The sequence below is a fragment of the Ictalurus punctatus genome, chromosome 8 (assembly GCF_001660625.3).
Source record: "Ictalurus punctatus breed USDA103 chromosome 8, Coco_2.0, whole genome shotgun sequence".
NCBI lineage: Eukaryota > Metazoa > Chordata > Actinopteri > Siluriformes > Ictaluridae > Ictalurus > Ictalurus punctatus.
In genome coordinates, this window is record NC_030423.2 from 11,546,154 (window position 1) to 11,571,654 (window position 25,501).

General features: G+C 39.1%; 2 protein-coding genes across 4 annotated transcripts in view; one reads left to right on the forward strand and one right to left on the reverse strand.

Annotated features, from left to right (window-relative positions):
- Positions 1-18,607, reverse strand: cab39l1 (calcium binding protein 39, like 1). 3 transcript variants are annotated; one of them, XM_017474370.3, is made up of 10 exons: positions 18,362-18,607; positions 13,812-13,952; positions 7,855-8,035; positions 7,499-7,663; positions 7,070-7,188; positions 4,402-4,570; positions 4,198-4,257; positions 3,960-4,025; positions 3,247-3,390; positions 1-2,330 (listed from the first exon to the last, which is right to left on the reverse strand). In XM_017474370.3, the coding sequence occupies exons 3-10, from the start codon at positions 7,984-7,986 to the stop codon at positions 2,139-2,141; spliced, it is 1,047 nt and encodes a 348-aa protein (XP_017329859.2). In that variant the 5' UTR covers positions 7,987-8,035; positions 13,812-13,952; positions 18,362-18,607; the 3' UTR covers positions 1-2,138. The 3 variants fall into 3 exon arrangements, with proteins under 3 accessions (XP_017329859.2, XP_017329858.2, XP_017329860.2); XM_017474369.3 differs by lacking the exon at positions 13,812-13,952; XM_017474371.3 differs by lacking the exons at positions 13,812-13,952; positions 18,362-18,607 and adding an exon at positions 10,063-10,155.
- The window catches only part of phf6 (PHD finger protein 6), a 19,866-nt gene continuing 11,864 nt past the window's right edge, over positions 17,500-25,501 (forward strand). The window contains exon 1 of the mRNA XM_017474368.3: positions 17,500-17,819. The gene's annotated coding sequence lies outside the window, so the exon portion shown is untranslated. The remainder of the gene's footprint in view (positions 17,820-25,501) is intronic.

Below are 25,501 nucleotides of genomic sequence, written 5' to 3' on the forward strand. Positions count from 1 at the left end.
TAGAGTAAAACATATATTTATGCCCAATCTTGAAGCCAGAAACCCCAAACAATAATTTAGTAAGCAATGGACATTGTCATTCTCAATCACTTTCATCAACAGATACATATCAGTTATTAAAACTGGGTGACAAAGGTTGGCATTTGCATCCTGTCCAAAACTCCAGCACACAATATAAACTATTTAGCTGAACATTTTTGACCCACTGCTCCTGAATTTGACTATTATACAGGTTTAAACTTTATAGGACAAACTAATATAAGCTTGTACTGAGAGTACAGAAAGACATCTTGGTGTGATGGAGGTTCAGTCACACTTAATTTGTAAAAGACAAAGGGCAAAAATGTACTTCTAATGATCTTATTAAACCCTGCACTCTGCTTGCTGTTCACATCTGCTTGTCTTGGCACAATCATGCTATATTAAAAGGGATTTTTACTCTATAATCCTCACAGAACTAAAACATCCGCATACACTGAGAAAAATATCAGCACACTCACATTCAAAAGTACCATACCATGCCAGCACATGTCACAGTTAATGTTTTCCCCCTTGTAGATACTATTTAGCAACTGATGGGCAAAAAATTATGATGTTATGACACTAACATCATAGAAATTTAACATGAAACTTAAAAGAGAGGGAAAGGACACTTAAGGACACAGCACTTAAGCAACTCAAAACCTATGAGGTATATAAGAGAAGAATTTGTGCAAACAGAGTACATTGAATACAAGGTGGAACTTACGATAAACTCACCAATTCAATGAAGGCTTTCAGTAGAATCCTGTTTTGCATTTCTATTCAAAAAGGCCTTCCAATAACCAAGGTGTAAGTGCAAAACGGATCTGAACCTAAAAATACAATCTTAAGATACAACACATTACCACAGTTTTGACTCATTCAAGGTTGACAGTACAGATAATGGTATGAAAATGGTGTTAAATGTGGGGGTTTGTGTGTGTGTGTCTGCATGCATGTATGTTGGAGGCATTTGTTAAAGGCTTCAGTGGTCTCCAAGTTCATGTGCATAAGCTGAAATTCAAAACGCAGCACTTAAGAAGAATCAGACATGGATCTGTAATCATCATTCTTACAATTTTACAGTGTATGTGAAGAGGTTAAACATTCCATGTTATGTGTATAATCAGTGAAATATGCATACCAAGAATTAGTTTCACAGCTAATAAATTTAACAATACCCATTTTTTAAAATCTAGATCATAAATAGCCTCACATCGAGTTAAAATAACATGCTGACCAAACTAAATCAGAATAATAGTATAAAGCTATTTGAGAGAATTAACCAATCAATGCACTTTAAATAATGTACCACTCAGGAAAGTAAGCATATGGTCAGGAATGAGAGAGTAAACCTATAAAGTCTGCAAGTTCTCAATTATAGGCAACTTTGCTGGAAATTCACTTTTGAAAGATTTTTAAAGTTGTCTTTTCGGGAGAAGGGAAACTGATTGAATTATTATGATAAGGCTGGCATACATTTTTTTAAGTGCCTTATGTTCTAAATTCATGACATATGTGATATACACCTTTGCTTTAAATGCTTTGTTACCATTTGCTTTTACTGCAACCCTAAAACAGCTTTAAGAGCCTACCTAAGACTTTTTATAATGTAGTAGAAATGACTATGTGAAATGATGTTACTCCTTAAGCACTTCACTTCCTGCTTCATTATAAAGAAAAAAAAGAAACATTAACTGCCATGGAAAGGATTGAAGTAATTATTTAAACTGCTTTTATACCATAGATAAAATAAACTTCACAGTCAGGAGCTGCAGAGAGACTTATGTCAGAAAATCAGCTCAAAATAATCCATCAAATAATGTTTCACAAACGTGGGAAAAGCTTTGGAGTATAAACAGAGTGCTTGGGTCCCTCTTGCTTTTCACACAGCAAATTCATACTTGTTCCTAAGCGGGGGGCGGGGGGGTGTCGGGTGAATAGGGTTACTGAGCTCGCACATATTACTACAACAATTTTTGTTGCACATTTTGGAGGTCAGCTGCAAACAAAAGGGGATCTGAGAGAGAGGCATGTTTGTCATTCTTTCTTTGTTATTTCCTCAACTGCACAAAACAGGTCACCATCCCAACTGTACAGTCCTGTTCTTTTGTCCTTTATGCTTGCTCCGGTGGTGCAGGCCTCTTGAGATCTCGTATCTGCTTGACGAGATAGTTCTTTTCATCGCAGAACTGCTCGTCCTCCGAGCGGTCTGTTTGGAATTGGCTCAGGAAGTCCACCAGTTTGGACTGGTTCTTCAACAGGATGTCCAAAACAGGTTGTGTCTTATTCGGGTTTGCCACAAACACCTGATAAGCACACCAAACAAAAAGCTTAAGTTAAATTCAAGCTGAGGCTACTTAATCTAGCATCACAGTGGTTAAAATGAAAGACAACCCTGCATACAAATACTGCTTTTTAAAATGTGCCTTCACTGACTTTGTGAGATGACCCCCGTAATAGACAGATACAGACTATACAAAATACCAAGCAGTCGTTTCAACTAGGTTGTTGCTGCTGCTGAGATGGGTAAGCGCAGTCCAAACGATAGTATATCCTCCTCTCCTTCGTCTGCAGGTGGTTGAGTACCAGTGTCTATTTCTCAACACATTATTTCTCAATACTACCACATGGTACATGTAAACAGGCCGGCAGTAATCTGGTGTTCTGCCTGTAAGTTAATCAAACTGAGCATGCTAAATTACATTCAGATGTGTGAAACACGTACAGTGGCTGCAGCAGCAGGTGGACAGATAAAGAGAACCTTCCACTCCCATAGGTTACGATAGGTTACGCAGTGAACAACAACAAAAACAAGGTAAATTTAGATATTGTTGACACTTGGCTAAATCTCAGATTTATTCATTTATTAGTCATGCATTGCATGAGGTAGGATGTACAGCCAATTATAAATATTATCCTTTTGTAGTGAACAAAACAGTCAAAGGAAGCTGTTTGGGATGTGCTAATTTAAAGATGGATTTTACGTGGCCTGCAAGCAAGAAACGCAACAGAGCTACAGCTCAACAACAAGAATATACTAATATGGGAAAATGAAAACAAATCTGTCACGCTGTTTGAGAAAGTTGTATTATTGCCAAAAAGGACTCCAAAAAGGAGGCAGTAATTAGAATACTCCCTAATATTTCTGTGCTGCACTATACAGTAGAAATGCTATTCTAGCCAGAACCAGCATAGTCAGTCAGGATGCTAACAGAAACCTACCTTAAAGACATGAAAAGCTTCAAATTGGATGTTGCGGCTGTTGTCTCTCAAAATGTTCATCATGAGTTTCAGGTTCTCGGCTCGACTGATGTATTTGGTCATGACTGTGAAGTTGTGTCTGTCCAGCAGGAGCTCTCCCAAGAGCTGTGTGCGACAGAAAATAGGCAGCGTCTTCAAGGAAGCAATTTCAAGCAGCTGCACAATCACATGCGAGTCCTACTATTTACACCAACATGCATTTTTTGGTGGGTTCACAATATAGTTTGATTTCCTGAAAGACAAGACGATGCATAATGCATATGTCCATGCTACAGGGAAATAAATTGTTTGGGACGTTGTCTGTCTCACTTGATGTTTAAATTGGCTTATGCTTATTTTATCTACAGCAAGATCTAATTACAATGCTAGTATGTCCAGGTCATTGGTATGACTGCTAAAGAAGTGACAATCTCTGTTTCAGTCATAGAATTGCTGGAATGTGGACAACAACCAGAAACATGACAAAATTTAAGAACAAATGCAGAATGAACACTAGGACATTCTTTTACAAAGCAAAATTGCCCAAATATGTGGATATGCCAGTTACAAAGAGGAAACATAAGTGCAACCTGAGAATTCAACATAGCTACGCGTTACATGTCTGTCCAAACAGGTGAACATCTATCCTGATCTCATGGTTAACGTGCGACAAGTGTATGCAAAAGTACCCTCACCTTTACAGACTGCCGTTTGGTGACGTAATTTTCAGAATGCAGCAGCTTTTCGTACTCTGTAAATACCTGGAAAATGGTCAAAATATTTCAATTTTAACAGATGCACAGTTGTATTTCTGTGAAGCTCTGAAAAACCTCACAGATCACCTTAAATCTTTAGTAACCTTTTTTTTTTTTAAACATAGGGTTGAATCATACTATAAAGTCTTTATAGAAATATAGGGAATGTGATGCTTACTCGGTCATAATTCGTCTCCAAGAAATCCGCACACATTATTTTGTGTCTTGTTAGAAGATCCTAAAAATAAGAAAACCATACAATACATGGGTCACTTCACTGTTTTTTTTGTACAGAGTTTAAAAAAAAAAAAAAAAAAAAAAAAAAAAAAAAAAAAAAAAGGGGTCATATAAACAGGTAAATTGTAGAAAGTAAATAACTTACCTTAAATGAAACAAAGGCATCTGAGGCAATATCGAAAGTGGAGAGTTCCACATAGTGGAAGAAACGATAAAAGTCCTCAGAGAAGAGAACAATGCGGGCCAAGGGCTCATGACGGAGACACTCTCTCAACATCATGCCACAGTTCAAAGCCACTTCTGCACTCTCATAGCTGCAATTATAGGAGAATACATGCATTTTTCCCCCCATTATTCATTCTTGGGAGTTTTAAAATCCAAGGACTTATTATACATATTGAAGGCAGCAACATCATTTTCCCATATTGCGAAAAGATCCATATGAACTCATTTCATACCAAGTGTTAACCAACAAGCGAACATACTATTCAGATGGGATAGGATTTCCAGACATGCGTCTGTTAATTAATGTTGTTGAATGAAATGTTCAAAATGCGCAGGCGTACATCATCTCGTACACCTCAAACTTTTAATGAAAACAAGCTGCTGTGACCCTTATTATAACCGCTTGTTGTAGGTCTTCTGGCTCAACATATTGCACATGATCATTACATATCCGTAACATATACAGTTGTGCCCAAAAGTTTGCATACCCCTTGCAGAATCTGCTAAATCTTAATACTTTTAACAAAATAAGAGGGATCATAAAAATCTCATGTTTTATTTAGTTCTGTCCTGAATAAGCTATTTCACATAACCGATGTTTACATATAGTCCACAAGACAAGATAATGGCTGAATTTATAAAAATGACCCCGTTCAAAAGTTTACACACCTTTGACTCTTAATACCATGTCTTGCTACCTGGATAATCCACGGCTGTTTTTTGTTTTATGATAGTTGAGTCACATGAGTCCCTTGTTTGTCCTGAGCAGTTAAACTGTCCACTGTTCTCCAAGTCCTGCACATTCTTTGCTTTTCCAACATATTCTGCATATTTGACCCCTTTCCAACAGCGGCTATATGATGTTGAGACCCAACTTTTCACACTGAGGACAACTGAGGGACTCGTACACAACTATTATATAAGTTTCAAGCATTCACTGATGCTCAAGAAGGCAACATGATACATTAAGAGCCAGGGGGATGTAAACCTTTGAACAGGATGCTCTGTGTAATATTTTGTCTTCTGGGAGACATGTAACGGTCTTATTTTGTGTCTGAAGGACAGTACTAAATGAAAAAAAAGATCTTTAAACAAAACAATTTACATTGATCATCCTGTTCAAAAGTTTACATCTCCCCGGCTCTTAATGTATCGTATTACCTTCTTGAACATCAGTGAATGTTTGCACTTTATGTAATAGTCGTGTACGAGTCCCTCAGTTGTCCTCAGTGTGAAAAGACGGATCTCAACATCATATAGTCGCTGTTGCAAAGGGGTCAAATATGCAGAATACGCTGGAAAAGCAAAGAATGTGCAGGACCTGGAGAATTATTCTGAAGAACAGTGGGCAGTTTAACTGCTCAGGACAAACAAGGGATCATGAACAACCATCACAAAACAGAAAAACAGTCGTGGATCATCCAGGTAACGACACACAGTATTAAGAATCAAGGGTATGTAAACTTTTGAATCGGGTAATTTTTTATAAATTCAGCTATTATCTTGTCTTGTGGACTATATGTAAACATCTATGATGTGGAATAGCTTATTCGGAACAGGACTAAAGAAACAACAACATGGGATTTTTATGATCCCTCTTATTCTGTAAACAGTATTAAGATTTAGCAGATTCTGCAAGGGGTATGCAAACTTTTGGGCACAGCTGTATTTAGGCTTTACTTGAGCTAGGCATCAACCTAAAATTCCAGATATAAAAAAGGCAATAATTCCATTACCCTACCTCCCCATCTAATTCAGTCCGAATGAGGCACGAGATTATTTCTTAACCATGGCAAAATAAACTATACACTTCATAAACTATGTACAAGCTGGATATGTAGATCCATTTTCATTCCATACGAGGTTTTCAAACAGCTACTAAGTTGAGTTGTCTTAATGATAAATGGCAACTAGGACCTTTCTTATTAGCTACATGGAAATATTCAAATAATACAGTTACTGGTAATCAACTCAGAACTTTTAGACTATACTGCATGTTTTTTACTCCCTGATCAATGGTCAGTTTCCACACACTGTCCCTTATTGAACGCTAGCTAAAAACTTTGATTAGAGTAGGCAGCCACTACATTAGTTGGAGGTGCCACTAATGCAAGGTCATAGCACAGCTGGACCAACACACACATGAACGGCTAGTGTACTGCTTAACAAGCAGGTTCTTCACAGCCTTTGAAGAGAGACAGACAGCTGTGACATTAAAGGAAATCAAATTAGGGTTCACACCAAGGGCCAATGGTGCTACCTGAAAGGCAAGTATTTGTATGTATTTATATGTTTGGGAGAATCTGGAAAGGAGAGAACCAGCAAGATTGAGAAATAAACCAGGCCATAAACTGAATATGTAAATAAGATAATATAAATCAAGCAATAAACGTACTGAACATCAATTACACACTAAGAGGTGTCCAGTGCTTGCAGCTCTAAGAACAGGACCGGTAAATTTAGACTCTGTAGCTATAACACAGTTGAACACAGCATCTCAGTAATGGCAACTGGAACTGACAGCAGAATCAATGCATTTTTGGGGAAAGTGCTGATCATGATTGCACCCTGGAGCCTGGAAAACTCACCCTTTCAGCAGCATGAAGAGGATCTGAGAGTGGGAGGAAATGTACTCGACAGTGGGTGTGCGGGTGCCAATCTGACGCCGCACTAGGTTGCTGAACAGATGAACCACATCCTTCTTTCCCTTTTGGGAGCAAAATTACATCCAATTGAGTGCAAATGCCAAATAAGACTAAACTATATGCATGAGCAACTTTAACCAGGAAATGAAAGCCACACAAGATGTACACACAAGTACAAGTCAATGAAAATCAAATTTAACAGGTCTTCTGAACTTGTTAGTAAATCTGAATTTATATCATGATAATGGTAAAAATAAAACACAAGTAGCATTTATATATGCGTTAGTAAAATGGCATCTTACTCTTCTATCTGAAACAAAAGCACACAATGTACTAAACGTTAAATCCAAACTGAAAAATAAAAAAAGTCACCTCAAAGTCGATCTTCTGCAGGTTGGCTATGAGGGCAATGAAGAGGTTGGTATTGTAAAGCTCCTGTGCCAGTTGGGCCACTGCTTCTGTTTGAGGCTCCTTGTCTCCAGTACCAGACAACACCTCTTTCAACAAAGCTAGATTCTTTGAAGCTTCCTCAGCAACCTGTCGGAAAATAACCTGTCAGCTTACCACCCACATCACTACCGCCTTAGCATGCACGGATGTAACGTTTCAAGCAGATGATCTCACTTAAATTTTTTTTTTTTTTTTTAAATACGAAGATCACAGTACACATAGCTGCTGGACACCAAACACAAAAAACAATGATTTATTTATGCATATGTGCTGTTTACCTTTTCACTCTTCTTGTTGTCAGATGTTTCCAGCTTCTCTAAGCAGGCCACATTCTCCTTGAGATTCTTCACAATCTCTGCTGGACTCTTCTGAGGCCTCAAAAGGGAACCCCCACCAAAATGGAATGGCATGTTGTTTAGATGGTGTGCTCGGTTTTGGATGAAGCAAGAAACCTTTCACCTTCCAAGGAACAACAAATACAAAATCTGCTGTGATACAATGTATGAAATTGAAAATAATTTGGGTATTTGAGGCAACAAATAAACAAGTACTGAAGTCGGGTGCAAAATACAGAAGTTTTATATTCCATATTTCACTGAATACAAAAATGTGCAAAAATACACAGTTCTGCCAGGGCCTTTTATCATGCATGTCTACCATATAGGTGAACTTTGAGGGTATGACTATAGCTATGCACAATTGGTCAGCCCTGCTATATGTAATATAGGCTTGCTGCGATAGCCGGTGTTCGGGCAGCACACTGATTACATCACCGCCCCACTGACATTTTGTCTTTTTATAGCAATAAAAATAATTTTGTTCGGTTAGAGAACGGACGCTAAAAAACTGAACGCTTTTGCTCAATTCAGCATGAGCTCTGATTCATGCTAAAGTTCTAAAAGTTCTAGGTTTAATATAAGCGAGTTTGTCATTGTACTGTTTTGTAGTTGCTGTGTGTTTCATTAAGAATAATAATAAACCCACCATTCAAGCAATTGCCACCTACAAACTGCCACTAATTCAAAAGCGAAAGCAAAATGCCCACACCATTCATAAGCAAGGGGGAAAAGCCCCCATCCCCCAGTGATACCGGTATTACCGGTGTTGTCACACAATGATCAGTCCCTCAAGGATAATTATGCATTATTATTTATGGATGTACAAAAAGCACCAAATTAAAATACAGTCCTAAATTAATTCACAGCACCTTGTGGTTTCTGTTAATTACTGCCTTTAGGAATATTATTTTTTTTTTTGATCATAATGTTTTAATTAGACATTTCAGATCTTTCTCGCACTACATTCTGTAACAGCGCGTCTACACAGCGCGTGATCAGCAACGCGGCCTTGTTACTAACACATCACTTCCGTTATAATAAGCCACAGAATTTACCCTGCAAATGCGCAAATACAGCATATAATGACAATAAACGTAAATTAAACTAAACCTTTTAAGCAGCTTGCACCAGTTTCCCCTGGCCCTTATACACAGTGGAACATTTTGGATATAAACACAAGTTTGTCCTCGTGCATCAGTCTGATTTCAGCCGTGTTTAAAATGCTTCCTTGCCTTAGAGGACTTCGAAGTTACACACTTTGTTCCTCAGTCACGTGACGATTTCACCTCCGTCTGATGGTGACTGAGGTCATGTTGGGAATAAAAGGTAATGCTGACAGAAACAGTAAACTGAAGAAAGTCATTATCCATGACTCTGGGTGTTTGCTAATGCTAGCGTGCCTATTACATCATGCGCCGTCACGGCTTATACTTCCGGTTAGTAAATAAAAAAAACCTGCTAGTGTTAAATTTGAGATGATATTACCGTTCTAAAATACACACACTAGACAGTAGAGTACACAGTGCATAGTGTAAGTGTGCATTACTTCATTTGGGACACAACTTTAGTATTTACTCTTCGAAGCGTGTTTTCTGAACAGAAGTAACGTAATGAGTAAACATGCCCCGTGCAGACCAACTAATCGATAATGAGATTCACTGACAACGACTTTCATAATCGATTATCATCGATTAGTTGTTGCAGCTCTAATACCATGCAAAGCAATATATGTACAGTCAGTTATTACAAACCCACCTGATGCCCTATAAAGTAACCTGTGAAGGAAATTATTCATTTTTACTTATTCATAGTTTTGTTCTTGTTCTGTTCATGTTCATCTGAGGATAACGCCTAAGAAGTCCATGTCATGTCACTTAGATCAGTACGAAATGTTTATCTGCTTACAGAGACACAAACATGTTCTTCTGTTTAAGGTTCGTCTGCACATCTTCTAAGACCCCTAAAACAAAGCCTGTTTGAACTGCCTCAAACTGCTTCTTATCAGTACACAGAAGTGTGTCATGCTCTGCATTTCATATATATAGTAGTGGTTCAGCACAAGCGCTTTAGAGCGCTCTCATTATTCTATCCTGCTTTATTCTGTACTGTATTAACCATCTTTCTGTAATAAACCTTTTTTTTTTTTACCTTCAGAGGATGTGTCTGCAAGTGTTGTCTAATTTCCACGACAATATGGACAAGCAAAAAAAAAAAAAAGTCTTGAAGTGTTGACACGCAGGCAGTTTGCCGTTTATTGTGCAGAGCGAAAGACCAATGCAGCCTTACCACTGACTGGTAGGAATCAAGAATTTAGAAGTAGAATTAGAATTTTATGAAGTCAGAGTATTGCTGTCTGTGTGGAAGGGAGTCAGTGTTATAAGAAATGCATGTATTACATTGAGCGATTTCTTATAAGAAGTTCCAGGAGCTTCGCCTCTGCGATGGCAGAGATATTGGTGTTTCTTAAATCACAGCTTCAAAACTAAGATATACAGTGGCAAGAAAAAGTATGTGAACCTTTTGGAATTTCATGGTTTTCTGAGTAAATTTGGCATAAAATGTGATCTGATTTTCATCTAAGTGAAGGGCATTGACAAATATAATGTGCCTAAAATAATAACACAAAAAATCTGATCCCTCATGTCTTTATTGAACACACTCATTCAACATGGCAGTGGAAAAAGTAAGTGAACCCTTAGAATTAATAACTGGTTGACCCGACCTTGGCAGCAATAACCTCAACCAGGCGCTTCCTGTAGCTGTGGATCAGACCTGCACATCGTTCAGGAGGAATTTTAGCCCATTCTTCCTGGCAGAACTGCTTTAGCTCCATCATATTCTTTGGACGTCTCATGTGTATGGCTCTCTTCAAGTCATTCCATAGCATCTCTATTGGGTTGAGGTCTGGGCTCTGACCTGGCCACTCCAAAAGGCGGATTTTGTTTTTCTGAAGCCGTTCTGTTGTGGACTTGCTCCAGTGTTTTGGGTCGTTGTCCTGTTGCATCACCAAACTTCGTAGATCGTAGATCCGCTGAAAGCTCTTTTTGGCAAGGCATGGTTCACATAGGCGTGTGCTTCTTGTGCAGAGCAAACTCCAGAAATTTGAGGGGTTTTTAATCAGTCCAAGTAGCTGTAGTCAACACCTCCAAACTCACAACGCGCAACTCATAACGTGGGTTGAGGTTTGAAGGTAGAGAAGGCCACATCCCTATATCCAAACAGGACTCAGATGCGGTAGCAAAAGGTGTTGCTTAGAGAAGTAATTCCTAAATGGGGAACTCCCACAAAAAATTCCAATGATAATGGCACACCTTTTGTTAGCCATGCCCTTAAGTAGGTGGGTGAATATTTGGGTATTGACTTAAAACAGCACTATGCATATCATCCAGCTAGTGGTGGAGTGGTGGAGAGAGAAAATGGGACACTTTATATAAAAAAAAAAAAAAAAAAAAAGATTAAGCAAATGCTGTTCAGAAACAGGCTTAGGATGGGCTTAGCCCCTTTGGGATACTGTTTGGGAGACCTCCACACACAGGAATTGGACCTGTGACAGCTCCTCTTCCCGACGCTGCAGCATGTGATGATGCAATGTTAAATTACTGTGCAACCCTGTTCTCGGATCCACGCTCTATCCACCAGCAGGTAAAAGCAGCGCTTCCAGCTCCAGCCATGGGCCCGCTGCATGATCTGAAGCCCGGAGAGTGGATCGTGATCAAGGACTTCTGCAGGACCAGGTGGAACAAGCCACGGTGGTCGGGGACATTCTAGATCCTTTTCGGCACTCCCTCTGTGGTAAAGGTCAGCCAGAGAGCCACGTGAATGCACGCCAGCTACAGCAGGAGAGTGCCAGAGCCGAGCAATGAGCTGGAGAAGACGGGACTGCGACAGGAGGACTAGAAAGTGATTTTCTATCGAGACCTCTAGGAGGACCGACGCTCACGGGCTACGATCTGCATACACACCCCAAACACACACACACACACACACACACACAGCACTCAAACACACATTCTCAGACCAGTTCCTTGTGGTTACACAACACAAGACACCAAGTGATATCTAGTAGCCTGCCAAATCATGGACAGGTCATTTTTGGATAAAATGTTGACGACACGGAAACTGTACTCTTAGGAGGAATGAACTTCATTAGCGTGTACTATATAGCCACGTGACCAGGACAGAGGTTAGATGACGTGACTTTGCTACCTCACCTCTTACGCCCCAAAGCTCCCTGACCGCAGACTACTGTTGCAGACTAGACACAAATCATTACATGTCGACCTGCACATCCACTCATACATACAAACCTATTCCTAATCGTGCACCCTTCTCCTGGTATAGGTGGTATCTGTTAGTAAGCCCGGTCATAGAAATAAACTCACAAATCACTGGGACTGTTCCCAACAACACTGGGGGTCTTAGACCCTTAAGCTGGAAAGATAAACCAAAGCACGATATTGGAGTTTATTGAGTGGAAGACTTAATGATCAATCCCCCCAATCACATCGTTGTGGCAGAAAGAGTACATGACGCACACACTTATACCCAAATATGGTATTTAGCTGATTGTGGTGACGAGACTAAGTGCCTAAAGCGACGTGATTTCTATAGGTCCCACATAAGCCCGCGAAGTTCTTTAGTAGACTATTGTTGCAGATTGGACGACAATTAGTAGTTAAAAGATATTGGCCGCCTCCGTAAACCGTTCTGTATCACCTTTCGTCGTAAGAATCATTGCCAACAGTGCTACCCACACATCACCACACGTCCCCTTGTCACTCAGACACATAATGGTTATTCTATCATTGAACATATGTGGTCTGCGATACGCAACCCTCCGCAGACTAGCGAGGTGGGGTTTGATTGGCTGAACTCAGTACTCAGGGGATGGGGCTCGTGTACATTAACCGTCTGTCTACCAATAGGTGCAATAACTCTTCTTGTCTTACTCATTTTGCCTTGTTTCTCTCGTTTGGAGCAGTCCCTCACACTCGTTGAAATCAGTAATGACCAAACGCTGATGTTGACAAAGACTGATTACGATCCCTATGATGACCAACCTGACTTGTATCCTAAACCTGACTAGGTATCAGATCTTCCCAGCGACACTGACGACCCATTGACATCCATTTCACACCTATTGTAAATATCCCTTTGACCATTATGACTCATTTCACCCTAAAATGAGTTTGCTTGACTACAGGATACTTTATATCCGCAAAAACAGCCTTAGTGCCTTCTATATGTCGGTTTTATAATGAATTCAGTTGAACCGTGAAAGGATTCTGAAGTATTCACAGCATAGTAATTTCTCTGTTAATTTTAGTCATCACAGTTTGTAATGACAAAATGTGAAGGAAATTATTCATAATTTTGTTTTGTATCTGAGGATAATGCCCAAGAAGTCCATATCATGTGACTTAGATTAGTACAGAATGTTTATCTGCTTAGAGACACAAACATGGGTTCTGTTCAAGGTTCATCTGCACATCTTTTAAGACCCTAAAACAAAGCCTGTTTGAACTGCCTCAAGTGCGTCATGCTCCGAGTTTCTCATATATACATACATATACATACATATACATATATATACATATACATATATATATATATATATATATATATATATACATATATATATATATATATATATACATATATATATATATATATATATACATATATATATACATATATATATATATATATATACATATATATACATATATATATATATATATATATATATATATATATATATATATATATATATATATATATATATATATATATATATATATAGTGGTTCAGCACAAGCGTTTTAGAGCGCTCTCATTATTCTATCCTGCGTTATTCTATCCTGTATTAACAATCTTTCTGTAATAAACCTTTTTTACCTTCAAAGGACGAGTCTGAGAGTGTTGTCTAATTTTGACGACAATTTGGCGTCTCCTGGCTTGGCTGCACGAGTCTTTTCAGCTTTTCTGGACAACAAGCAAAACGGAGGACGCCCATGGAAAAGTTTCACCCTAAAGTCCCTGTTGACACAAAGGCGATTTGTCCTTTATTTTGCAGAGCGACAGACCGATGCAGCCTTACCACTGACTGCTAGGAATCATCTAGAATTTAGAATTAGAATTTTATGAAGTCTTTGTGTATTGCTGTCTGTATGGAAGGGAGTCAATGATATAAGAAATGCACGTATTACATTGAGAGAAGTATTACATGGAGCGATTTGCTATTCAAAGTCAGCAAAGTTTGGCACACAGACGTCACAAATGACGTCAAGGGGGTATTCTTTGACTGCACTGTCACAAGTAGGCTATATGTTATTTTTAATGCAAAGAATCTCACAGTCTAGCAAAAATAACCCACAACAGCGTTAACCATGTGATTTTCCTTTCTTCAGCAGCAAAACAAGTGGAAATTTTATCCTTGGTGCAAAGACAAAAAATATACATTACAAAATGCTTCTTATTTAGATGTATAAATCATATACATTAATCACATCCAAGTAAATTAAAAAAAATAAGTAGGATCTTGGGGTCGGTACACCTACAAAAACCACAGTACTATGGAACCTATAACTGGTACCATTTTTCTAAATAATTATTACTTAATTAATATTTAGAACTTAATAACTTAATGAGTAAAAATTCATAATTTCAAACATCATTTTGAGTGATTTACATAGCCATGTCAGAGGCCCTTTTTTTTGCAAGATGCTCAGCAGGCAGTAATTTTTCCTTTAGGGCCGAACGGCCTGGTGCGTTTGGACATTCATTTTTTTTTAATTATTATTATTTATACTTTACCAGTTTGGAGTGTTACATTACTCCATGACAACTTGTCAACTTCAACCTGTTACAAGCTTGAATAGAGCAAATGTAAAGTTATACATTTTAAATCTTAAACGTGGTCAGTTTTAAATCTCCAAAGTTCGAACAAATAAAGCCATAAAGTTCTTACAGTAAACTGTCCAATTGGCAGCACTCCATGGTATATTTCCAGTCATAAAAGGTCAGGGCCAGTATAAAGCTATGTATAAAGCATTTAAGAAATTATGTCTTCGACTTAAGACTACAAACATACTTGGTTGAAAGCAGAGAATAAAAAAATGTTAACGATCTAAGTGAAGATTAAGAGTTAATGAGGAGTAATTAGGAGTAAAATGTTAAGCAGGAAGCATGACATCTGCATAAATGACAATAAATTTGTTCAATAACAAATTGCACAAATCACACCAGGGTTGCGTATTTCAAAAGGGGATATGCTTGTGTCAGGTAGGCATTTAAAAAAAATAAATAAATAAAAAAAATCGCAATTAGTGATTTGAACATTGAAAACCTAAATAAATTCTTTGAAAATAAATAAATAAATAAATAAATAAAAGACAGGACAAAGAGCAGTTCCACCATTTACAGTTATAAGGTGAGTAGGGGAGGCGTAATATTACCAGCTGTGCAGTTGGGAACTGCAAATATTCTCAATTTATCCTGCAGAAAGCAAGCACATTAGATTGGAGAAGGGGCGGGGCTTCCAGGGAGTGTCTCAATATTGGAGAGTTCAAAACGCCTGTTCAAATCATTCCAGATTCACCCTCTCGGCTCATCTTTCACTTTGTTGAGGAGGAAAAGACTGCTTTTTTGGCAGGGCCATATTTTTGGTACAGACACAGACTGCAGCCTTTAAAATTTTTTTTACAACAATCCAAAGACAAGTGAAAATCTTATTTCTGACTGTATTTAAAACCCATATTTAAGTATATATAGACATAAGTTTGCCACAGGTACCAGAGGAGGACTCACTGGCTGAGCCATTACAGGTATAATGCTGATTCAGGACCCAGTGCTCCTGAAAGTATAAAATCTAAAGCCAGTGATAATGCGGTTAGATAATGCAAGTAAACATGGGGTAACTGGTGTAGCGATGGAATCACTTAATAGCTGAAATGTGTGTTAATTTCTATTCACAATCCACTTTTTACAGCATGCCCACTTATGTATTTTTCCAAAACTGTTCCGTCAGCACTGTAATGTATTTAACTACTAATTAAGTATGTGATAAAAAGCTTAACTTTGTGTTTGACCCTGTACATCTTTATGAATTCATCAGTCAAGTACAGTACACCTTTACTAGCATGGAAGTTAGTGGGTGAATGTCTTTCTGTCTCAGTGCTGCCACCTCTCACTACTCTTAAGACTCAAACAGACCTCCACATTTTATTTTTCACCATTTATAAAAGATGATGAGGTTTTTTTTATGCCTTTTAACTGACCACGTTATGAAATACGGAGCTGAGATGTAGCTGCTCTGTTTTTACAGATATATCCATGTCAATAACCCACAAGATCTCTTCTGTATTATCTTTGTCATATTGTGTCTACAAGTCAGTTATAAGGTCTGGCTGCTGATTGGACATGGAGAGAAAATGAAAGCACAATTTTTATAATGTAATTTTCATAACAGTCCTGAGTACTAGTCAGGACTGTTGAAGAAGCTGTTATGGCAACGCATCTGCCTTGTAGGACGCTGATAAGCCTGCCATTTTTATGATTATATTTGGACTAATAAACTGATTGGCTCTTTTATTGATGGGTGGGACTTCTTGTAATACAGGCACTGCACTATTACACACGGCCACATTCATATTTCAAGCAGTAGCCTGTCTCTAGTCATCTGCCATGTCTGATAAAGCTCTCTCTTCAGTTTTTACACCAAACCACACCTCCAAAACACAGGCATGTCGGCCACGTGAACGCTGTCGCACAGAGGGGAACTGACAGGCAAGTAGAGACGCCTCCTTGTCCTGATTGGTAGGACGTTCACAGTCCTCATTATTTGTTTTTCCCTACAATTTCCTTACAGAATGCCACTGAAACTACGGTTTTAACTGGGAATCTGAACAGATATTTAATCGAAAGCTTTGAGAGAGCCAGAAGAACATTATATTTTTATATTATATTACGGAAAAAAAAGTGCTCAGACGTAAACAAACCACATTTAAATGTTCTGTCACGGCTGCTTCTTTGGCCATATTTGTTTTCACGGTTTTCAAAGGAACTTGCTGAAGTTCCCAATGCCTTTTTATAATGACGTGGTGACAATCCTCTAGCCCAGAAAGTCACATAACAGATTTCAGATGCTGATAAAATAAATGAAAGTCCTCCTGCAATTAAAAGTTGTTACTGTGGTCCTTTTGGGTGGCTGCCTTAAGCCTATATAGAAATTTGTATTTTGAGTCAAATTTGTCAGTTTTCTCAACACCTCCATAAAAACATGATGGATTTGAGGAAAGCTTTTTGTTGCGCTACTACAGACTCAAAGTCATGTAATACCTCACCAGCCGACATTTCTAGCATACTTTACTTTCAACAGCTCTGACTTTTTTGTTGTACATTACAAAAACAGTCACTTTGAACAGTAAACACGAATAAAAGTGGGCCACGTTATTCGTTTAACTAGACGTCCAGGAAGTTGTGAAAGCTTACAAAACATGTAAGATTTTCAAGGTGAAAGTTGTTGTTTTTTTTTACCCTTTCCATACAGATATATAACGACGAACACAACGTGTGTTAAACTGTAGTTTTACTGTGAATTCTTGCCGTTTGTTTGAATTAACACTTTCTAAGATTAATTTTTCAAGCTTGTGGTGTCAATGGTATGAAATTACACAACGTGGTATTTCTGGGACGTTCGCAGTAATCTTACAAAAAGCTATTAACATGTATTATAAACCAATAAGGCCTGAGGTGATGATAATGAACCACCCTGATGTAGTGCTCCACTTACCAAGCCAGCGTTGGTTAGCTGAACTCGTTATAATCTACTACACAAGCAAGCTGATGTCTGATAGCTATCCATCGCCACCACCCAGTCACCATGACTGGCAGAGGAGCCAGCAGGTATCGACCAACTTTTATTTATTTGGAAAATGTTATTTTAGAGCGCAATGGTGCTTCCTGAAGTACTCAAAGACTGTGTTACACAACTTCAGATCAAGTTACAGTCATTTTTACTTCGCTAGCTAGCGTTAGCCCACTAGGAAACTCAGTCAGGGCAAGTCGATTTCCTGTCTCTGATTAGCAGGCTAGGCTACGGTACTGGATCGAAAACAAAACGCTAACTTAGTAAGCTTCGACAAGAGAAGGTCGGTTATTTCTAAATAGAGACTACTCATGTTTAAAGCAACAGGCTATACTTACGTTTAACTATGTTTTCCCCCTTTTTACACCGCCGTGAGCAAAGTGCATTCAATCACTGAACTTTTTTTCCCCGTGACAACCAGCTAACGCAACTGATATGCAGCAATACGCAGAAACTCACTGCTATGAAAGCTAACTTTATACAGAAACGTGGACGTGCAAAGAACAAGAGCGCAAGCTGGGTTTAACTTGCTCTGAAAAGCTACGTTAGCTAGCATGAAGCAGTTTAGCAAGCTACTCACCACATTCACTGTTCAAACGGCGACTTTTAAAATCACCCAGGACAAGTTAGCTCGGTCGGAAGAAAAAAAAAAACGTCTATAAGTAGCAAAAGGAATTAAAAACTGAATTTAGAAAAGTTTGTACATGCTATTCAATCCCCCAAAATGGCTTGTTGCCGCTGGAGAAAACTGTCAGATTTACTGTTTCCCGTTGTATCTCCTGTAGCTCATTACAGCCCTTCACCGAGGAATAATAATAAGTGTCTATCAGGGAAGTTGGCGAGTGTTCATAGCTCCGCCCAGGACTCAAGATTGACGTTGTTTTTGACCAATAGGAGCATATCCTTGTGGGGGGGCGTTTTTTCATAAATCCCCGGTTTTCATGCAAACAGATTTTATCAACTGAACCAGATAGCACACAAGCATTGTTATTACATATGCGACAATAAGATATAAACAAACATTCACTATAATGTATTTAGTTACAAAACCCCAAATCCTATGTAACAAATTCAATTCGACTTTCTATCATCATTATGCGAATCATGAAAGTGATCAAATAAAAATGCATTAAATAGCCTATAAGGCAAGGAACCAGCTGAAATCCTTAAGTAATTATACCCCCTATCTTTGCAAATTAATATCAGCTGGGTTAGTAAATTGATGGTCTATTTTCCTTACCAAGGTGTCACACGATAAACATCTCATGATGGGTAAAAGCAAAGAGCTCTCCCAAGACTTTCACAACCTTATTGTTGCAAAACATATTAATGGAATCGGATACAGACTTCTGAACCAAAACTTCTGAATCCTCCACTAAGCACCATTGGGGCCGTTATCCACAAGTGGAAGCAACATCACTCCGTCATCAACCGGCCACGCAGAGGAGCTCCTCGCAAGATTTTTGACCAGGGAGTCAGAAGAATAGTCAGAAGAGTAGCCCACGAGCCAAGGACCACTCGGAAAGAGCTCCAGAAACACTTGGAGGCTGCAGATACGCAATGCACTCCACTGCTCACACTCACCCCACAAGACTCCATTACTAAAGAAAAGGCATGTCAAAGCTTATTTAAAGTTTGCTACAACTCCTTTGGACAAGCCTATGAAATATTGGGAGAGTGTAGTCTGCTCAGACGGAGCAAAATTGAACTTTTTGGCTGTCATACTACACACCATGTTTGGAGAAGAAATGGCACTGCACATCACCCTAAAACACTATACCAACAGTGAAGTTTGGAGGTGGAAGCATCATGGTGTGGGGCTGTTTTTCATCACATGGTATGGGCAGACTTCATATAATTGAAGGAACGATGAATGGAGCCCTTTACAAGGAGATTCTTTAGAAGAATCTGCTGCCATCCAGCAGGATGATAAAGATGAGACATGAATGGACCTTCCAGCTGGACAATGATCCAAAGCATACAGCAAAGGAAACTCTCAATTGGTTTCAGAGAAAAAAAAAATCAAGGTGTTAGAATGGCCCAGTCAATCACTTGACTTGAATCCAATTGAACAAGATTTAGAGACAATATGTTTAGAAGAATGGGCCAAAATCACACCTGAATACTATGGACGATTAATTTCTTCATACAGGAAGCGTCTTGAAGCTGTCATTACAAAGGCAAGAAAATAAATTTCACTTAGAGTGTTTAATACTTTTTTCCTGTGTCATTCCACTTTATTACACATAACTTTATTTATGGACTTGAATGTTGTGAATATTTCCGGATTTTTTCAGTTAATACTGGTGTCTTGTGAAAATTTCATGTGAATAATCTCATTGGAAATATATTTACTGAAAAAATATTGAAGCATCCAATACTTATTTCCCCCACTGTAAACTGAACAAGTTTCCCAGACATTTGAGGAACAGAAATGGAATAATGAGTCCCTGAACAATGGGGGGTCACTATTAAAAGTAACAGTCAGTATCTGGTGGCCTCCAGCTGCTTTAAGTACTACAGTGCATCTCATCCTCATGGACTACACCAGACTTGTCAGTTCTTGCTGTGAGATGTTACTCCACTCTTCCACCAAGGCATTTGGAAGTTCCCGATCACGTTGGGGGGAGGGGGGAGGGGTGGGGGGGGTGGACACATGGTTACATATAATTTTCCAACTGCAAGGACGATCAGCTCTCCTTCCTGTCTCCCTGTAGCACTGTCTTAGGCATCTTACATTACAGACATTGCAGTTTATTGCTCTGGTCACATCTGCAGTCCTCATGCCTCCCTGCAGCAGGTCTATGGCATGTTCACGCAGGTGAGCAGGCACCCTAGGCATCTTTCTTCTGGTGTTTTTCAGATTCAGTAGAAAGGTCTCTTTAGTGTCCTAAGTTATTGTAACTGTGACCTTAATTGCCTACCGCCCATAAACTGTTAGCATCTTAAGGACTGTTCCACAGGTGCATGTGGAATAATTGTTTATGGTTCATAGAATAAGCATGAAAAAATTCTTTAAACGCTTTCCAATAAAGATCTGTAAAGCTTACCTGGATTTCACAAAATGATCTTTAATACACAGTCTCTTGAAAAGGGACGTTTCTTTTGCTGAGTATATGTTTGTATGCTTCTCTGCCAGAAGCTTCTTTCCATTAAACAGAACTGCTTTATGTAATGATGTTACTTCCTGCATCAACTGCTGCTGAATAAATTCTATTTCACCTTTCAAGTCCTTCAAGTTACAAAGTGACTGTTTAACCATGATGCTCAGAATGGTGGCAAAGCCGTCCTATGTTGCTGTGACAAGGTTAACAGATGTTATTCATGTTGTGCCACCACAAGACTGGTTCATGTCAGTGGAACTGCATGTTGCATATTTTCCTGCTCCCATCACTCTAGAGAACAGATGCTTTCTGAGGATTTCCTTTCAATGACTGGCTTTTATGCAAGGAGCAGGCCACACGAGACACATCATCCCTCCTCTTATACTTTACAGCACTCAATCTCATTGTGAACTCTGCCATAAAATTCATCAATGTTAAGCTAGATTCACAGAGAATGCTTGCTACCCTGTCACCAAAGTAGGTGGTCTATCTAGCCCTTTTTCTTACTGGTTCTGAGACACTACCATATGCTGGTCTGTACAGACATGGTCATGATGGTCAAATACATCAATTATCAGGTCAGCACCATGAAGTTGGACTGCATCCGTCAACAGCACAATGGTTCAGTGGACAAACTGTTGAGCATATAAGCCTGGGAGAATGGTGGTCCAGATCTGGGAAAAGTTTGGCAGGGCACAAGTGGACCTTATTTGCTGACGCCAAATAGCCCCACTGTCAACTGAACAACTTCCTGAGCTGAACAATCCACTAGGTCAGAACACATTGCCTCATGACTGGACATATTGGAATTTCACTGACTCCCCACTATGGGCATTTCTGCATCTCCTGCTGATTCTGGTCACATTGCACATTGAGGCCCTGAAGTTGCCCACAATTACTTGCTTTTCATTGCTGCTCTTACTAGTGGACAGAATGCCTTTGTCATCTTGCTCCCTGAATAGTTCTGTTGTACGAAATGATGAGAATGATTTAGTACCACTGGCCAGGTTACCTACACCTGTAGTTTTGGCCCTTTGGAGTGAACATAAGGTGCAGTACTATGAACCAGAAGTCCAAGAGACACTCTGGATACAAGAGACCCCAGTACAGGAACCTGTACAGCAGTCTGTATGTTCTCAGGTTGAAACTCATAAACTCATATGTGTCACAGCCTTTCTGAACGAATCAACACGCTGTCATCTGCCACATTCCCCCAAGAGCCCAACGTGGGATTTCCTCCTTGTAATGGAGTTCCTTAAGACCCTCCCTATGAGTACATGCAAGATGCCAAACTGAAGTCTCTCTAAAAGAAGACTTTTTTAGGGATCACCACAGTAAAAAGAGTGGGAGAACTCCATGCCCTGGCAATACGCTCACCTTATTTGCATGTGTTGAAGGTTGTGTACTTGAACCTTGGGTTTCTGCCAAAAGCAGACTATGCCTATTTGGACCAGATGACAGCAATTCTTTCATCAGATAAACCATTTTTCATGGAAGAAAGACATGGCGAGCTCCTCTACCCACCTATCCAGTAAGTTTGTTTTTTGTAATATTGTGGCATAAGTTATCAATGCGAATCTCAATGTCCCTGGCAGTTAGGACAGGTAAAACCAGCTTACCGGCTGTCTCACTGATTGGTATCTGAATTCAAAATCTCAGACCACAACACTACTACAGACTGTGAGACCATTGACTGATCATTGACACCTCCCTACCACAAACAGCATTGTTGATGACCCCCATCCCACCCGTCTCAAAGACTCTTCACTCTTCTACGGTCTGGCAGAAGGTCGTGGAGTGTCCGTGCCAGCACCACTACCACCACTACCATCACCAGTCTCCTCAACAGATTCTTCCCTGAAGCAATCAGACTACTCGACACACTACTAAAACATCCACCTGGCCTAATCAAAACTTTCCCAACACCATCATTGTCATGCATTTGCACTTTATGTAATCCTGCCCACTGAGCTACTTCATTGTTATGTGTTGGATCATTGTCCTGAAGAAACAACATTTTGTCCCAATGTATACAATCTATATAGAGCAATAGCTATAAAACATGACTTAACTATGGTTCTATGTTTAAGGTCATGGCATACATGCACATGCACACAAGGTATCCAGGTGATTCTCACATGCCTGGTGGTTATGTGGTGTCTACTGAACCACAGCTACATATTTAACTTGTTTCTACATATAAGCATGGCAAAGTTATATGGTATCCTATGTATATCCATGTTTCATACGTAGGCAATTTGTATTAGCAGAAGTGGTTTAGCTACCAAGCTAGCAAAACTTTCCAATTTCCTTTAAGCAATCACATTTATGGTTTGGACAACTCACAAACCGTAAACAGTAAAACACACGCACACAAAAGTTATTCATACCATGTATTTTACCATGTACATGATCCCAACTCACTAATGACCATTTCTATTTCCCCAAAGCATTGACATGTAGTATATTGAGTCAAGCTACTATAATGATGAGAGAGTTCTTCATAGAGAGTTTTTCTTACTCAAGTCAAGTGTTTAGTTTTTTTATTATTATTATTATTATTGTCATTCAACTATATAGCTTGAATACAATGGAACAAAACGTAATTTTTCCAGACTATGGTACAACACATAACTATACAACAGCACAGTACACAGGACTGCATAAAGTGTAGTAAAGTGAATTTTGGCAGATCTTGGCATGCCTGTGACTAGGATGTGGGGTAAATGGAACTGAATATTTTACCTCAAAACCTTCTTGACTCGGTCAGCTGGTTGGTTAAGACTTGAGTAGATGGCCGTTTTAACAAATATGTAATATAAATTTTTTTTCTCAAGATTTTTATTTGTCACATACACAGTTACATACAGTATATAACTTGCAGTGAAATGAAAACCTGGCCTACTCCTCCGTAGACTGTGCATTCTTAAATAACTAATTTAAAAATAAGAAATGAATAAGTAATAAGAAATGCAACACACTGAATCATGCATCCAAATCAACATAGAAATGGTCTCTGAGCTGTAGTCTTAAATGAAGAAGGCACTTGACATGAACAAATCTAATATACAGGAGCTTGAAACGTTTTGTATTGAGTAGCGGTACAAGTGTTGCTAACATTCAGTACATTTACATGGACAACAATATTCCGATATTAACCGATTAAGACAATACTCTGATTAAGAAACCAGCATGTAAACAGCGATTTCTGATTACCTTAATCTGTCTAAAGTCTTACTCGAAGTAAACACAAATCAAATTAAGACATGGAGTATTCCTGTTTTAGCCGCATTATCGAAGTGCGTTACAGACATGTACACACCTTAATCACACTATTAACGTCGTGTGGGAGTTTTCACCGCATTGTGCGACAGGACACATACACAAAAATTTTCTTTCCATTCGGCGTCATCAAATTCCATTAAAACAACTCTCTCCCACCAGTCCTTACTTCATACTCTCATCCAGAGTTTGTCGCGGTGGCATGATTGAAATGTTGCCGAATGAAAGTACAGAGGAGGTCTGTTGCTGGAGAATTTGTATCTGCTGTCATCTATTTGCACGTATAACATGCCAAATAATGAAGTGCACTTGAAGCTTTCGTAAAATAAAAAAATTAAACACCCAAAACTGTATATGGTACCATAACAAAGATGAACTGTATGTCGATACGTGAAATTCTGGAGGGAACGTCGGACGGCGTGGCGTGGGGATGTAATGACGTGTGCCGTTAATCAGTCTATGTTCTATAACATGTAAAACAGGAACATGAAAGGAATATTCTAAAAGCAACTCATGTAAACACCTTAATCACAATATCATCTTATTCAGAATAAGATCAATAATTAAATTACTGCTGTCCATGTAAACGTAGTCAGTGTTTGACATTACAGCAAACCTGTATCCTGTAGTAAAAAAGAACTAAAACTAGCACTTGAATGTTTGAAACTTGAATGTTTGAAAAAAAGTATTTTAAAATAAAATCTTCTCACGAGTCTTCTCATGACTTCAGGCTCAGAATGCCACTCCACACCATAGCAATGTATTTATTCATTTTGCACATACGCTTCATGGGTGCTACAATTCTGGAGCTAACTGTAAAACATCATTTTAGGACAGCAAATCAAATTAACAAGCTTCAACAAGCAAAACTACTGAAGTTTAATGTATGCATGGAAATGCAAATCTCTGAAGGGAAAATGTTTAATAACATAATACTGACATAAAGCCCATGGAGAACTGTGAGAAGTGCACAATTCGTCATTGTCCCCTACCCCCAACCTTCCCCTCTTTACCCCCACCCCCCTAAATACCCCCAACCCCCTACCCCCAACCCCCTACCCCCAACCCTTACCCCTCTAAACCCCCCCTCCCCCAACCCCCCTAAAAACACCCTACCCCCACCCCACTCCTTACCCTCCTTACACCCCTAACACCCCCTACCCCAACCCCAGCTCCTTAACCCCCCCCCCTTACACCCCCTTACCCCCCCATCCCAACCCCACCTCTCTTGCCCCCCTTCCCCCCTTACCCCCCTTACTCCCCAACCCTCCCTTACCCTCCCCCTCGACACTGTTAACTTTTATTTGCGTGTATATTTACTTTAAACACTGTGT

What these genes read in the sequence shown, in the direction of transcription:
- cab39l1 (XM_017474369.3), bottom strand. Translation starts at nt 7,986, where the DNA reads ATGCCATTCCATTTTGGTGGGGGTTCCCTTTTGAGGCCTCAGAAGAGT. An exon ending in ATGCCTTTGTTTCATTTAAG is followed by an intron (nt 4,258 to 4,401) that starts GTAAGTTATTTA and finishes TCTTATTTTTAG; the next exon opens with GATCTTCTAACAAGACACAA. An exon ending in AAGCTTTTCATGTCTTTAAG is followed by an intron (nt 2,331 to 3,246) that starts GTAGGTTTCTGT and finishes TGTGCTTATCAG; the next exon opens with GTGTTTGTGGCAAACCCGAA.